The sequence below is a fragment of the Acomys russatus genome, chromosome 26 (genome assembly GCF_903995435.1).
Source record: "Acomys russatus chromosome 26, mAcoRus1.1, whole genome shotgun sequence".
NCBI lineage: Eukaryota > Metazoa > Chordata > Mammalia > Rodentia > Muridae > Acomys > Acomys russatus.
The window spans coordinates 12,818,901-12,834,959 of NC_067162.1; the positions used below are offsets into that span (position 1 = coordinate 12,818,901).

The window sequence follows — 16,059 nt, forward strand, 5'->3', positions numbered from 1 at the left end:
CTTGTTTTCCAGTGCAAGGACAGACAGAGCCAATGGGTGACTGCTGGTTTGTGTACCTATAAGTGGCAACAGTGCGTTTTCCAGTGCGGTGTTACAAGAATGCCTCTCCTCATTGAGGGGACAGTGGCTGGAGTCTCCATTCGGGCCCTAGGCTACTTAGAAGCAATAAAATGGGTGCAGGAACCTGGGATGCTTGAAGTGATCCCTGAGTTCACAGATAACTGAGCTGCCATTCCCTGGTGATGGGTGGGGGCGGGGGGAGAACCCTTCTCCATTTCCTGTCTTAACCTCAAACCCATAAAATCCCATTCTTTGCATCTCACTGACATCTTACCATAGACACAACTCACTAGGGCACGTGACTCTATGTCAGAAAGAGAGCCACTAAGACAAGAAGTCTCCTTTCTCTTTTTCGTTTCCTACATGCCTCCCACTGGTTTTTCTGGATAAACTGTGTGAGTAAGTGACAACTCTGAGGTGGTGCTGGTCACCACACTCATGGCAGGACAAACCAGGGACCTGAGTCAGTGCAGGGCCAGTTGCACTGCTGGAGAAAATTAGAATCCTGCCTTGCATGCGCTGCGGAGGTTAGGAGCGCTCCCTCTGAGGACACAGACGCTCTCTTGTTTTCCTTCGAGAGCGTCTCCTGAATAACCTCTGCACAGCCACAGGCATGACCCAGCGCCACCCTCCCACCCCACCCCTGCCCGGTAGACCCGAACACCATCCCTATTCGCAAGCATCGTCCACCCCCCAAGAAATGAGACCTCTTCCCTACTCACCCAGCGTTAGCTATACCTTCATTCTCCTTAGAGAGACACAGGCTTCGGCCACCGCTTTGACGGAGAAAGGCAAGATTGCGATCGAAAACTTCATTACATTAAACATGGCGATCACACTAAATGCCTGAAGAAGGAAAAGAGAGGATCGAGGGTTTAGGAACTGCAGGTCCCGTTAGCTCCAGGCTGCTCTATCCGTGGGGGTGTTATACTTACTAACAGAAGAAACAGCAGCACAGCTGGGGATTCACAGAGGAGCGCTTTTTCATTTCATGGCTCAGAAACCATGGGTTGGCCAAGTGGGGGGCAGTGGCTTTGCAATCTAGTTTGTTTTGGGAATTTTCACAGAAGTGACGGGAACCGTATACCCTTGCTTACCATCCAGAAGGGAGACTTTCCGCCTCAACCGAACAGCTTCATACATGCCCATCCGTATGGTGTCTTTATTCAGACCAAGACTGCTCGTTCCAAGCCCTGTGCAGATTCACCTAACTCCACTTTCTAGGTCACTCAGAGGCATCTGACCCTCTGGCGCCACAGCATCTTCCTCCAGAGCTGTAGGGGTCTTCCCACTGAGCCCTACACAGTATCCCTGGATATGGGATAGCCTCAGCAAAGACAAGCTTTCTTTATCGGCTGGCACCCTGGGGTGTGTGATTTCATCTCTCAGCCGCCATCTTCTCACTGTCAGCCTATTTCTACCCCACTCAAGAAATTAATAACACAGCTTCCTTCAGCAAATCCCAAGTGATGCTGTCTGAGGCTAACAGGCCCTGTGGACACGGTCCAGGTTTGAGCTAACCATACATCGCTAAGAGGATAAGAAGGAATGCTTCCAATCACATCTGGTCCTAACTCTCTAAATGCAAAAGTACCACCTTGGCACAAACAAACAAAATAACCAGGTACCGGCAGACAGTACACAGGCTACCCGGTGACTGGAAGCCAACCGCAGGATGCCATGGCCCTAGCAGAGGAAGGGAACGAGAAAATTCTGAATCTGGAGACCTATTTTAGGTCTTGCTTTCTTCTAAACTGTCGTGTCAGAAAAATCGACATCATTTGGTTTCAACTTCCTTTCTTTGATATATAATAGAACTAGAGGGGAAATTTATGTGTGTGTAGACACAGACACATAAATACACACAGACACACACACACGAGAGAGAGAGAGAGAGAGAGAGAGAGAGAGAGGAGGGGGGGAGAGGGAGAGAGTTTGGGGAATATCAAAAGCACTCACAATAATTTGGCAGTGTTCTGCTCAGTCAGGACACTGTGACCACTCAGTCTGGCTTTGGTTTCGTGACTAGGTCTAAAGCCTTACAGTGAGAGTAAAGTGGGCACGAAGAGGCTGAAAATGAAGTCACCCCTCTCACATACACAAACGATGTGTTAGTGGAGTTGGCAGAAGATGGCCAAGCTGAAGCTCCTCCTCTCTTCAGGATGCCCAGCCGACTCTGACGCGCCTGCTCTGGGTGCTGGGTTTCCTCTGTGGACTTAGCTGCTCTTGATCCCTCTCTCCCTCTGCCATCCCACACCCACGGCACCCAGACTTCTTCCTTGCTTTTTGCTGACTTTCCTCCAGCCACGTGTCCTGCAGACACTTTGTTTTACTGTCTCAGCTGTGTTTTTCTTCATTTAAATCCAAGAGCTATTTTTCCCTCTAGCTCAGCATTTCTTTTATCTTTGGATGTTCCGTTCGCTTGTCAAAAGCCCTGATGTTCTACCTTCATCCCACTTCCCCTCAGAGGCTTCAGCCCACACCCACGTGACCTGGGGAGGGCAGGTAACGTAGCGCACACACACACACACACACACACACACACACACACACACACACACACACACACGATTTCCCAGGCTTTATGCAAAACTACTCACCCAGCTCCTCTTCTCCCAGCTACACTGATAGGAACTACTTACTTCCCAGGCTGCGTACTGATAATGAATGAAAGGCCAGGAACTGCCAATGGCCTGTCCCACGTCATACATGGGAAGTAGGAAGAGTCAGGATTTAAACAGGACAGACCCAGCTCTCGAGCTTGGAGGAACCCTGACTCCGACCCCAGGCCGAATCCCTTGAATTCTCCCTACCAGAGAACAGTCTAAAGATCCCCTGTTTATAGCACACAGAAGGAAAAACAGCCAAGCAGCCAGACACTCTCTAAGTTTCCTTGTCCCTCTCCGCCGCCCCCCCAGCCCCGGCACCCCCTCCCGCCACAAACTTGTGCTTCTGCCCTGCATGGATGGAGTAAGAATCTGGGCAGGTTCTCCTGAGCTCATTGCCAGCCCGAGCACTCACACGCAAGTCAGCTCAGAGTGTGAGATATAACTCAGTGGTCCAGCACTTACCTAGAATGTGCCATGGCCCTGGGCTCAAAACACCTAGCACTGAGAACTACATTGAATTAATTAATCCAGTGAACTATCCTAGCATCATTTGGTATATTGCAACTGGAGGTTCTGATGCTAGGCGCGACAAAGACGAAAAGGGGCTTCTCGCCTGGGGCTTGCCAAGGAGAGGGTGCAAAAGTGCCCTGATATAGAGATAGGTCTTACCACAGGGGCAGTGAGCTTGCGTTTCAGGAAGATGTGGCAGGTGAACGTTGACACGATGGCTATGGTGGACACAATAGGAGCCAGGGCTGAGTTTCCACTTTGGACATATCCAGCCTTTTCCAGTAATTTTCTCTCTCCCTTTCTTATATCTGCAGAAGAGAAGGCAGCGTTGGGGGGGGGGGGCGCCAGTATCTTATTTTGCATGCCAAATCCTAGCATTAAGAAATGTATTACTCATGGACTGGAGAGATGGCTCAGTGGTTAAGAGTACTGACTGCTCTTCAGAGGTCATGAGTTCAATCCCTAGCAACCACATGGAGGCTCACAACCATCTATAGTATAATCTGATGCCCTCTTCTGGCCTGCAGGTGTACATGCAGGCAAAGAGGTGTGTACATGCAAGCAGAACGTTGTATACATAATAATAATAATAAAAAAAAACTCTTTAAAAAAAAATAGTTTTACTCCCAGGCTGGGGGAAAAAGTCTCAGCAGTTAAAATGTTTTCTACACAAGTGTAAACTACCAGAATTTGGTCCCCCAAGACCCACATAAAAGCTGGGCAGGAAGGGTCACTGACTGTAATCCCAGCACTCAGAAGGCAGAACAGGAAATCTCTGGGGGCAAGCAAGCTGGTTTAGCTAGACCAGCCAGAACCAGCAAGTTCCAGGTTCAGTGACAGAGCCTGCCTCAATGGACATGGTGAAGAGTGGTCAAGGAAGGCACCGCCAAATGTGAGCTTCAGGCCTCCACACTCATGCACCTGTACATATACAAGCATGTATACCTACTACACACCACACATACACAGAGAGAGAGAGAGAGAGAGAAAGAGAGAGAGAAAGGAAGATGTGCTGGCAGGAATAAGAATGGCCCCCACAGGCTCATAAGTTTGAATGCTTGGTCCCTAGTTAGTGGAACTGTTTGAGAAGGACTAGGAGGTGTGGCCTTGTTGGAGCAGATGTGTCCTTATTGGAGAAGGTGTGTCACTGGGGGCGGGCTTTAAGGTTTCAAAAGCCCACGGCAGGCCCAGTCTTGCCCATCCCCCTCCCCGCTGCCTGAAGACCAAGATGTAAACCCTCAGCAACTGCTCCAGCACCACACCTGCCTGCCACCACCATGCTCCCTGCCACGGCAATCATGGACTAGCCCTTCGAAACTGCAAGCTAGTTTCCAACTAAACTATGTCTCCCAAGAGTTGCCTTGGTCAGAATCTCTGTTCACAGCAATAAAATAGTTACTAATTAATACAAATGAAAAGACATGAACTATTTCTGCCTGATCCTGCCCCCACCCCCACCCACCAAATGAGGGAAAGGTGAAAAATATCAAAACCCCAAGAAACAAAGCCAACAGCACTAGGATCTCAGCACTCCCGCAAGTTGGTGGTCTCCAGGGTCCCTCCCTGGAGGGATACTCTAATATTTTAGAGTCCTAAACCAGATGCCTACAGGGGTCAGACAAAGACTGTCCATGACAGGAGCGAGCACAGCGAAGACCAGACCAAGAATGTGGAGCATAGCAAAACAGAAAGGCCCACCTGGCGCAGGGAGCCTCACGTGACTGGACCTTCAACTGCCCAGACTCCATGGTGGAACTTTTATATGCTAGCTCCCTAACTCTAGATGCAGGGAAGACGTTGAAAGGAGCATTTGTAAACACCTCTGAGCCACGGGTGCATATGGTAGCCTAGAGACAGGCAAAGTGGGGCCCCTGCCATGTATCCCAGGAACAGATACAAAACCTTAAGAGAATGCCTCCTCTTCATAAGTCTGCAAAATGCCCAGGACTCTGCACTGCTCCCTTGGATGTTTATAGGCATAAACCTAACCCCAGCCTCTTGTGCAAAGGCACTTTTACATCAGCACTGTGGCAGTGCAGTGTTCTTACCTCACTAGGTACCACATTCTTCTAACTACTGTGACAAGAAGTCAGTACAGTGCCCTCTGAACAGAACAGGACATGCTCTGCAGGAATTGTTGTCACTTTAAGTGTTGGATCCAGGCCTATGCTGTCCACATGCCTTCCACCTCAAGAACCCAGAGTGTCCATACCTTCGCTTCTACCAGGGAGTCTTCCCCTTAAGCCCTCACTCCTGGGCTTCTCTCAGGTCCTCTGTGGTACTCTCACAACTTTACCTTACAGAAATGTCAGTAATATGTCCAGTCATTCGGGAGTATAGTTTGGTGTTTAATATATGACAGTTGCTGTGCCTGGAGCTGAGGACACAGGGTAAGCAGGGTCCCAGCCCTCTCCCAGTGAGGAAGATAGGTAATAAGGAGAGGTAGAAATAAATGCCTTCAATCCACCACTTCACTTGGGAGGCTAAGACAAAAGGATCTTGGCTTGGAGGCCAGCATGAGCTCCACAGCTAGTGTGAGGCTAGCCTAAAACACCATTATAAAAAAAAAAAAAAAAAAAAAAAAAAAAAAAAAAAAAAAAAAAAAAACAAGCCTGCAACAATAATAATAAAAACTGAGTAAGATAATTTCAAATTGTGTTGGGTGATCAGAAAGAAATAAGTGATAAGGAGCCACTGATGGGGTGTGAACATGTTTGGAGCACCAGCCAGGTGGCCCCCGGAAGTCAGTAACTGGGAGGAGACCCAAGGTCAACACAGAGTCGAAATGAACATGGAACAGAGGAAAGGGCAGCACAGGGCGCCTGGAGCACGAAGAAGCCTAGGATGATGTCGCTCCCGAAAGGAACAAAGTAGAGCCTCACGCTGGAGAACAGCCGCCAAGGGCTACAGGAAAATGAGGTCACCAGAGGCCAGAGCTACTGAGCCAAATGAGGGAGTTTGGGTTTCACTAGAAAGATCTAAATTTGAATAATCTAGGTGAGTCAAGAAACCACTGAGGGATTTCTGGCAGGGGAGAGGGGTACTTTGGGCTTCTGCGGGGGAGAGAGGTAGGCAAGATGGGTGGCTGCTGGGGGGCAGGGCAAGAGGCTGCCTGCTCCTGCTTCGGCATAGGCATCATCTCGGAGAGAAGACTGGCTTGGGCCAGAGTCACAGTGCAACGGAGAGAGAAGTAGATGGGTTCTTGATGTCTGGAGCCAACAAACACAGGGCTGCTTCTGAGCTTAGAGCTACTGTCCTCCCTAACCTTTACATTGGAAGCCATTTCCGAGCCATTTGTGTGGCTCCCACAGTCTGCAAACAGTAGGAATTTGATCAACCGTCATTGAGCCAAACTGACTTGTGCTACAGTGAATTGGGTTATGCTGAATTAAGTCCCATGGAGTCATAATGAAATGAAATGATGTTGAATTAAGTTCCGAGTGTGAAGAAAATATTTCTATATTCTTTTTTTTTAAAGATTTATTTACTAATTTTTTTTTACAGTATTCTGCCTGCATGTGAGCCTGCACACCAAAAGAGGGCACCAGATCTCATTGTAGATGGTTATAAGCCACCATGTGGTTACTGGGATTTGAACTCAGGACCTTTGGAAGAACAGACAGTGCTTTTAACCTCTAAGGCATCTCTCCAGTCCTATTGCCATATTCTTAAAGAAGTCTTACTGAGCTGCTGGAGGCTCATCATTGAAGGAGTGTACACACACGCGCGCGCAAGCATCTTCTAAGTCAAGGAAACAGCCTGACACAGCTTTTTTACAGCTCCAATATGTTTGTGGATTATTTTTGTAAAGGGTAACTGGCCAGCGCCAGGCTCCCTGTGCCCCAGAAAAGGAGAAGCCATATGCTGCTCACCCTCAGGTTCATTAGAACATATGCCTCAGTCTATTACAAAATCGCTACAATCCTTAGAAAATATTTTTGACCTACAGAGCACCTTAGGAGGCCCCCACTCTGCACCCCACCCCGCCCCCGCCACTATGCCTGGCCCCGCAGAACTTGAAGGGCCCATTAAAGGAGCCCATTCTACCCACGTAAGTAGCAAAGCAGCTGCTCATCTTACCGTGAATGGTGTTTATAAAAGATTTCTCCCAGGCGTACATTTTAATCAGCTTGATGCAGGTCAAAAACTCATTCATTGTCTGAACTCGCTTGTCTGTCACTGAAATTGCTGATCTTCGAAAAGCTGAATTGAGTTTGGCCATAAATATCTGAAATCGAGGTACAAGCAGGCGCCCACGTTCAGGGATAATTACTGAATTGCGCTTGGCCTAAAAACCCAGGGATGGGAACCTAAGTGCCAAGCAAAGCTCTAAGGGAACTTGGCTGAGGTCCTGGGTCCTTCCTCTGCACTGTGGCAGCTGACTTGGCCCGGAGGAAACCACTGGGAATCTGTCAGGTGATATGATGGCGTGCCAAGATGCAGGGCAGCGAAGTAGGAACGTTGGCAGACTGCACAAGCATCCCTCCTCCCCTAGGGTGCTCAAATTCGTGTCCTTAGAAAATGGCGCTGAGTCAACTGATGATAGAACAGCTGTGTTCATAAAGAGAGGTACGGGCTTTTGGGTGCAAGCCCCGGGAATGAAGGCCTCCACTCGGCCCAGAGAACGCGCGTGTGCCAATCGCAATGCCCAACATTTGCCACTGCACAGCCCCTGGCTTACCTGGACGGGGATGAATATGATATACACACATATCCCGACAAGAGCTGTGGACCCCAGAATGAAAAAGGCGTACACCGCACAAACGACCATTAGGATCGGGATGGTGGCTGGCAAGGGACAAAACAAGGCAGCCTCAAACAAGGAATAGCTATCACTTGATAGTATATTGAGTACCTGGAAAGAAAGCACATAGGTTCAGGTTTGGGAGCCTTCCCAAAGCTTTCTGGTTGGCAGGAGGTGGGGCACATCAAGGGATCTGTGGCATGACGTAGCAGGGCTAATGTCTTAGAACTGAAGATCCCAGAGACAAGAGCCGCAAAGACAATTGGTGTGTTTTGCTAGCAGTTTGTGTCTTTATTTGCAGCGTTCTGTCTTAACCAAGGCAGCAACATACCCAGCTAAGAGACTACTCCTCTGATGGGCATGGCGGGACACGCCTGTGACCCCAGCACCTGGGAGGATGCAACCTGAAGATCTTGAGTTCCGGGCCAGCTTGGGTGCCACTGTGAGATCCTGTCCCCAAATCATGAAAGAAGGAAAGGAAGAGAGCTGAAGAAAGAAGAGCGGGGGGGGGGGGGGGGGGAGGTAGAAAAGGAGGAAGAGGAGGAGGGAGAGGAAGAGGAGGAGGGGGGGGGGGGAAGGGAAGAAGAAGGAGGGGAGGAGGGGGAAAAGGGGAGGAGAGGAGGAAGGAGAGAGAGGAGGAGGAGAGAGTTATCAGCCTCCATTGTGCAAAGAGTGTGGCCATGTCTCTGTGACTGAAAGTGACATATAAGCCAAAGTACAGAACGAGGTGTGGGGAAAATATCTAAAGAGAGCTGAGCCCAACTCTAGGAACACACATTATTTCTGGTTTTCTCTCCTTCTTACTAACTTTCTTGCGACCATCCTGAGTCATGAGGAGAAGTGTATGCTAGGGAAAGGATGAAGGAATGGAAGGCTCTCAAAGCCACCCTCCCCCAAACGCTGAACTGCCAGCTTCCAAACTCCTTTTAGATAAACTGAGGTAAATTCTTTAACTTTGCTTTTTTTTTTTTTTTTTTTTTTTAAGAGGACAGCGTCTTGTGTATGCCGGCTGACCTCAGATCTGCAGTGAGGCCAAAAGATGACCTAGAATTTCTGATCCTCCTGCCTCTGCACCCTAACTGCTGGAACTGCAGGCGTGAACCACCACAGCTGGCTCCTGCGGTGCTGGGGATGGAACCCAGGGCTCTGTGCAGGCCAGGCAAGCCCTCTACTAACTGCGCTCTGTCCCCAGCCTTTGTTTCACGCCGTGCACAATCTATTCATAATTGACATAATGTGATTTGAGTACAGTTGAAGGAGCAACTGGGAAAGAGAAACAAGTCCTTTCACCAAATACCATGTGGGATTTCCTTGGCTAGGGAGGTTTTGTCTGTCTGTTTGAATAAGCAGCAAAGATTTTATTACTAAAGATTAAGGGTTTAAGAAAATGTCAACTCTGAAGTGCAATGTATATGGTTGTATTCTACCGAATCTTACACAATTGGAATTGTTTTTCCAGAAGGGAACAAGTTCTCACTATGTAGCCCAGGCTAGCCTCAATTTTCCCAATGTTTCTTCCTCCACCTCCTGAGCACTGGAATTACAGGCATGCACTATACTCTGTTTTTCTGTCATTTTTACCTATAAAGTGCTCTATACTGTTTTATTGTCCTCACTGGTAATCAAAGGGATTGAATTATGCCACCCTCAGCTCCTGTGCCAGCTTTTCAAATTCTGGAGTACCAATGTGAGCCCTCCTCCGCCTGACTTCCTGTTTTTGAGACTCCATCACCTCACTGAACAGGGAGCTAAGCATTGATGGGCAGGATATGAACAAACGAGGAGGCTGGCACTCCCTCTAGGAAGCACAGCCCACAGCCACACAGTCACAGAAACGGGGACCAGCTTTTTAAGGGTACACTCCTTCCAGGCCCGCTTACCTCGCCTGCAGAGATGTGAGTCAATGTCTTGAAGGACAGCAGGTTTTCAAAAACTAGCGTGGAGAGGGCTACCTTCAACCGGATCGCCGTGCGGTAATTTATGGCCCAGGCAAGGGCCCAAAAGAGGACTTTGGTAAACTCGGTTGCAAAAAGCGCAAGACACAGGCAGATGCCAATCCCGACATGTCCGGCGGAGATGCTGGTGATGTGCTGGAGGATTTGGTGAATGAGAACGGTCTGTAAAATAGTGCGGCGGAGAGGAGGGAGGGCCGCTGGGTGGAGCGCCACGCAGGAGGCCTCCAGTAACACCAAGCTGACTTTACAGGCAGACTGTTCTGTTAATGCCAGCCGTGGCGGCTGTGCTTGACAAAGATTGGCTTTACGGAAGGAAGCTCGTCCCCAAGGAATGCAGAGATAAGGACAACGCAGTAAAAACCACAAGCTCGTAGACAAAGTGCCTAGCGACACAGTTTGCCTAGGAGGCGCTTGGGAAGAGCCAGCCCCACTCACCGGCCCTAAGGCTGCCATGATGATGCATAAGATATTGGCTACAACATCCATCAGAACACGGGTCCTCTGGAATTTCCAGACCACGCGGCCCAGAGAGGCCCGCTCAGGCCCCACCCTTTTGATTTCTTCCTCCCAAAGGATTTGAAATCTGCAATGAAAGAGAGGGAAGGTGGAAAAGGACAGACAGTCGGTGTCATCTATCATCTGGAACTGTTTTGGTGGGCAAACTCTTCCAAAGGTGCGTGACACTGCCCTTGTCCGGGTAAGTGGAGCGTTTAGGCAAGCAACATTCATTCTCTTTCTTCTTGGAGGGGGTGGATGGGAGGTGGGGGGTGGGGGGAACGGGGGGAGGGGGGAAAGGAGGAAAATAGAGGAGGGGAAGTGGGTGGTTCCCAGCCAGAGCTGTTGATAATATCTGCACTAGGCACCTCCCGAGTTCTTGCCTCCCCAGCCTCTGGCTACACTATCCAGAATCATAAGCAGACAGGAACCGTGCAGGGTTAAAAGTCCTCCTTGGGGGGAAACGGCCTGTCCTCTTACCGAGGTCCGGTGGCACATGCCTATAATCCAAGCCCTTTGGAGGCTGAGGCAGGAGAATTTCAAGTTTTAAACCAGATGAGGCTATATGGCAAGATTTCGCCTCAACTTGGGGGTGGCAGAGGCAGGTTAATCTCCCTAAGTTCTAAGCCAGCCTGGTCTACATAGTGAGTCCTAGGCCAGCCAAGACTACACAGTAAGAGCCTGTCTCACAACAATAACAACAACAACAACAACAACAACAAAACCATGGCCTGTGAGTGGGAAAGCAGATGAGGCATTTTTCTGCAAACAATGGCACAGCTTATGGTTGTTGCCTCAGGGGTAGTGTCACCAACACATTAATGGCATCTACCTCTCTCTCTTGTAGGGGAACAGAAGCATAGTGGGAAATAGTTCTGCTGCTTAAACATTACAAAACTGAATCAATCAGCTGGAGCCAATGGTACATTTTTATATTTAAAAAAAAAGAAGATGCCTAGGGCTTCATGCGGCAGCACAGGTGGGGCCCAAACAGCATAGAGTAAACCAAGACCCCAACTACCTATGCACAGTGCTGCTACTGCCACCCCCAGCCTCACACTCTAGCCCCCTGTGTTCTTTCTATCCAGTCATTACCTCCCCTCAGAGACCTGCCCAAGAAATGCAGGCATTTCAACCGACATCTCAGTGAACGGCCACTGACAAGAGTCAGCAGTTCCCATAGACTGTAGTTTCCACAGGGGAAGCTGAAGCAAGCAAAAGGACTCTCGGGACTCCTTGCTTACAGTGTCACCCCCTTGGTGACCCTGGTACCTCTTGGCGTTGATGTCAGAGGAGTCATACGGTGATAGCGGGGGCAGAGTGTCCACAGTCAGCGTGTGCTTGTAACTTTGAATCATCACAGGCGTGAGCCAGGAAAACGTGGCAAAGTTCAGCAGCCCCGCGTCATCCACCGGGTTGGGCGCCAACCTAGAGCAAATTATATTCTCGGGTTCCTGGATGTTGGGGCCCGCTGCCCTGACCCCCTGGCTTGAGTTTGCAATCACAGTTATAGTTGCAGCCATGTGCAGAACTTCAGACTTGCATTCATTAGCCCTTTGGGTAGCTCTTGATCCAGCTTACCCCAGCTCGGGAAGGCAGATGGTGAGTGTTCAGAAAATACACAGGTCAGTCAGCTGTTAAACACAGCCAATATTCGAAACTGAGTAACACACATCTAACACATTATCCTTCAATCAGAGGCAATCCTATCCAAAACTTAGCACGTCCTAATTATTTTACTATTTCTGGTTATAATTTTAAAATTCCTTTTATTTCAAAAAATGCTATATTTCAAAAAACGCTATATTTCAAAAAACACAGAGTGTTGCATGAGTTTGTGTGTTAGCCTACATGGGGTTCACACTGATTGTCCCGATTTTTAACAAACATACTGGTGAAGGGGGCATTTGCATCATTGTTTCTGTCCCCTCAGGAGTCCCTCACATTAATTTACCATCATGGTGGTGGGAATGCCAAAGAGTGAGGAACATCTGTATACCTCTCCAGCTTCATGTTCAGGGATGTCATGTTGGTAGCAAGGGCTTGGTAATTACATCCTAAAAACTATGTAGAGTGGATATGGCCCAGATGAGTGTGTGTGAGAGAGACTGAGACAGAGAAATTGTCAAAAATAAAAAAATAAATAAAATAAAATTTGAGATATGCTATAAGCCCCCAGAGATGCCACTTGACTTTCTTGTTACTCAGAAAAGAGCATTTTTCTGGTGTCGTGATCAATGCTATATAAAATAATAAATATACTGAACTGCTGAGTGTAGGTACTTGGGAGCCAGGCTGTCTGAAACACTATCCTGGAGTCTAAAACTGACCCGCTCTCTAGCTTTGTATCCCGGCCCCTTGGGTGTGGTCTTGCAGCTCACGCCAGGAAAAGGTGGAGTCTGTGTCCTTCGTGCAGAATCTGGGATGCCCTGCAGCTAACTCTGGTGGACAGCGTGCAGCAGAAGTAGTGTGCTGGTGTGAGTATAAGTCTCAACATGGCCTGTGTGCCACCTCCCATTCTCCTGGAAGCCTGCTGCGGGCCCAAGGAGCACATGGCCCAGTTGTCACTGTTGTCCCAGTCAACTGTTGGCTAACCCTCTGAAGCACATGCACCATCCACAGCAGATGCCTGAGTAAACCGGTCAAGACCAGATGAACCACCCAAAGCCTAGGTTGCTTTATTTATGCGTTACCCATTTAAAAAAAAAAAAAAGTCATTAGTGTCAGTTCATATATGCTGAAGAGGTTTGTTAAAAAAAAAAAAAAACAAAGGCTGCCTGCTGAACTGCGGGCCAGTGACTAGACCTTTCCCTAAGTGCCTCCCCATCAGCTAAAGATGGTGACAGAACCTCTCGAGTGATTGTGAAGGATAAAGAAGCCGGATGTGATGACACACCTGTCATTGTAGCACCTGGGTGACTGAGGCAGGAAGAACTTGAGTTCCAGGCCACTCTGGCCTACAGTGCCAGACTCTGTCTCAAAACAAAACCAACAGCCAAAACCAAACAAAAAACCTGAATAAAGCATGTATAATTGTCATGAGCAGCCCAAGCACAGGAAAGGCTCCTGTAACATAAGCTGTTGCCTCACCTACTGTGTGAGGAGCCAAGAAGCTAGTGGTCCATAAAGGAGTGGATGGTGTAAAAGGACAGACATATGGAGTGCCCGTATGGAGAGCAGAGACTGTGAACCATCCCTGGGAGCCCTGCCCGGCCCACTTCAGTCCTCCTCCTGGCTCACCTTGCACTGGGCCGCACTGGGATCATGGTTTTCAGGCTGGGGTCATATCTCTCGGTAAAGGATCTCCGATGGCCTCTCTGGTCCAGGTCTGAGATAAGGTATGGACCTTCACCCACCATCCTGATGCTGTTCTGGAGCTTCGGGACACTTTCACTCTGCAAAACCAAGATGAAGGTGGCTCACTGAGAAAGGAGGACACTGGGAGCAGAGCCAAAAGCCACTGTTGCCACCAGTCCCCTTCACTTGCTTTGAGCCCTCAGACCTGGTTTTTAGCATCAGCAACTCAGAAAGACTATGGCCAGACGTCACCAACATCCTTTAACCTATATTGTGAGACAACCCCCCGCCCCCACCTTTGAGTAATCATATCTCGTTCCTCTTCTGTTCCTGAGTTGGCGAGGAGCCACAAATCCTCCTGAGAGATTTCACTAAGGGTCAACCCATGGACGAGACTGCTTCTCAACCCAGCAAGACAGCCTCAGGAAAACCAGGTTTGCTTTCTGGGTGTGGGAGAATTCCGTCATATATCTACAACTTTATTTGTTCAGATCCTTCCAGGAGCATGTGCATCCGTGTCCCCTCCACCTGGATACCCCGTAGGCAATGAGAACTTCAACAAGGCCACCCACCCCTCAGGACCAGCCACATCGGGACAAGTCTGTGTTCCCATTGATTCTGGGGCCAACGCCTCCAGTAAAACCCCATAACCCAGGTGGAGAGAACGTGTTCTGTGTCTGCTTGGCCTACAGAGCAGCCATCCCATTTGTGGGGACCCCACAGCAGGCTCTCCATACTTTAAGGTCTAGCCTTTTCCTGAGCCCTAGCTCTGTACTTGTTCTGAAGTTCCCACAGCATCCTTCTCTCCCCAGATATAAGAAATAAATGCCCCTTTATTGCCAACCTGTGTTGACCTGGTCTCTGTCCCTCTTAAGCAGAGGCCAAATCCATACCGTTACATACACACAGTGCTCAGTTTCCTGTGAGTTCTCCTTGGAAGTTCTCATGGTTAGGAAGAAATTCTCATGAGGGTGTTAGTGACCGGTGAATGACTGATAAACCATGGGAGGGCCCAGGCTGGAGGTGTCCCTCAGATAAACTCTGTGCTACCTCAAAGAGGAAGCCGAGGCTAGGAAAAGGGAACAACTTCCTTACTCTGAGAGTGAGTGGCACAGTTTCCCAGACCCAGGAACTTTGGAAATTTTAATTTGTCCTATATGACAAGAGGCATGCCTCTGAAATTATATGCCCTTTTCTTCTCTAAAAAAAAAAAAAAAAAAAAAAAAAAAAAACAAAAAAAAAACTAAAAACAAAAACTCTTTTATTGAAACAGGAAAAAATCTTTCCAAGTAGAAACCAACATGAAATCCGATGGGAGAGGCACGTGCTTTTGTGCAGTAGGTCTGCCCAAAATCTCTTCACTCGGCTAATGAATATTAATGAGCAGAATACCACCACAGACACAGCTCCAGAATCTTAATTCAGTCAGAAATAAAAAATTTCCAAAGATGCTAAACCTTTTGCAAATATGGGCCCTGCCCCCTCCACATGAACACTTTCTTGCTCCATTCCAGCCAGAAAGAAAAAAAAATGTCCCATGAGCAAAATTCCAATCCCTCCTCCTGCTGCCGGGTTACTGTGCACCTGAAGTAATCTGGTCCCTCCTTCACTTGACCAATTCTTGCTCAGACGCAAGGGCTCAAACCACAGCTTTCATTTGCTGAGAAATTTTCTACCTAAACAGACTGTGGGCTTCATGGCTTCTCGTTGACAGCCGTACTTTAACACCTTGCCCCGACCCTGTACGTACGTACGTAGGTATATCTGGCGCATACGTGTCAGTTGGGATCGACAGTGGCAGGTATCTGAGAAGTCTAAAACAGAAATGCTCTCCTTGAAGAAAGAAGAAATGAGCACAAAATGGCACCGTTACACTGCAAATCACAGGATAGCATAAGCTCTAGAAAAAGACTCCAAAGTAAGGGTGTGGTGAAGCTAAGAAACCAGAAAGAGAGATACTAAACAGTAAATAAATTGACCATTACACAAACACTAAAAAGCTGGCAATTCAGAATGGAGAAATTAAAAAACAAAACAAAAAAGTATAAATGATAAATGGATACAAAAAGCAAGCCAATAGATTTAAACAGGTTGTATCACTAATTATATTAGATAAACATGAACTAAGAGTTTCAATTCTTAAAAACAGAGATTTTCAGACAGTAGTAAAACAAGATCCTGGGATATTCTGCCTATATCAGGCACACTTTAATATGAAAGTATAGCTAGTTTTGGTGGTCAGTGCCTGTAATCTCAGCTACTCAGAAGGCTGGGGTATAAGGATCACAGATTCAAGTCCTGCCTGACTTAGCACAACCCTACCTCAGAGTAAAAGTAACAACATCAACAAAGGAGATGCCGCTCAGTGCTGGAGCTTGTACCCAGCATG

The 16,059-nt window shown here is 48.2% G+C and overlaps 1 protein-coding gene across 1 annotated transcript in view; it reads right to left on the bottom strand.

Moving 5' to 3' along the window:
• Nucleotides 1–13,789, bottom strand: part of Abcc12 (ATP binding cassette subfamily C member 12) — a 55,551-nt gene extending 41,762 nt beyond the window's left edge. Inside the window, exons 1-8 of the mRNA XM_051169013.1 lie at nucleotides 13,614–13,789; nucleotides 11,646–11,801; nucleotides 10,314–10,461; nucleotides 9,804–10,040; nucleotides 7,861–8,034; nucleotides 7,260–7,407; nucleotides 3,339–3,487; nucleotides 799–906 (exon numbers count right to left, since the gene is read on the bottom strand). Coding sequence (XP_051024970.1) covers nucleotides 799–906; nucleotides 3,339–3,487; nucleotides 7,260–7,407; nucleotides 7,861–8,034; nucleotides 9,804–10,040; nucleotides 10,314–10,461; nucleotides 11,646–11,801; nucleotides 13,614–13,732 — 1,239 coding nt within the window. The 5' untranslated portion in view covers nucleotides 13,733–13,789. The remainder of the gene's footprint in view (nucleotides 1–798; nucleotides 907–3,338; nucleotides 3,488–7,259; nucleotides 7,408–7,860; nucleotides 8,035–9,803; nucleotides 10,041–10,313; nucleotides 10,462–11,645; nucleotides 11,802–13,613) is intronic.
• Between the last annotated feature and the right edge of the window lie 2,270 nt (nucleotides 13,790–16,059).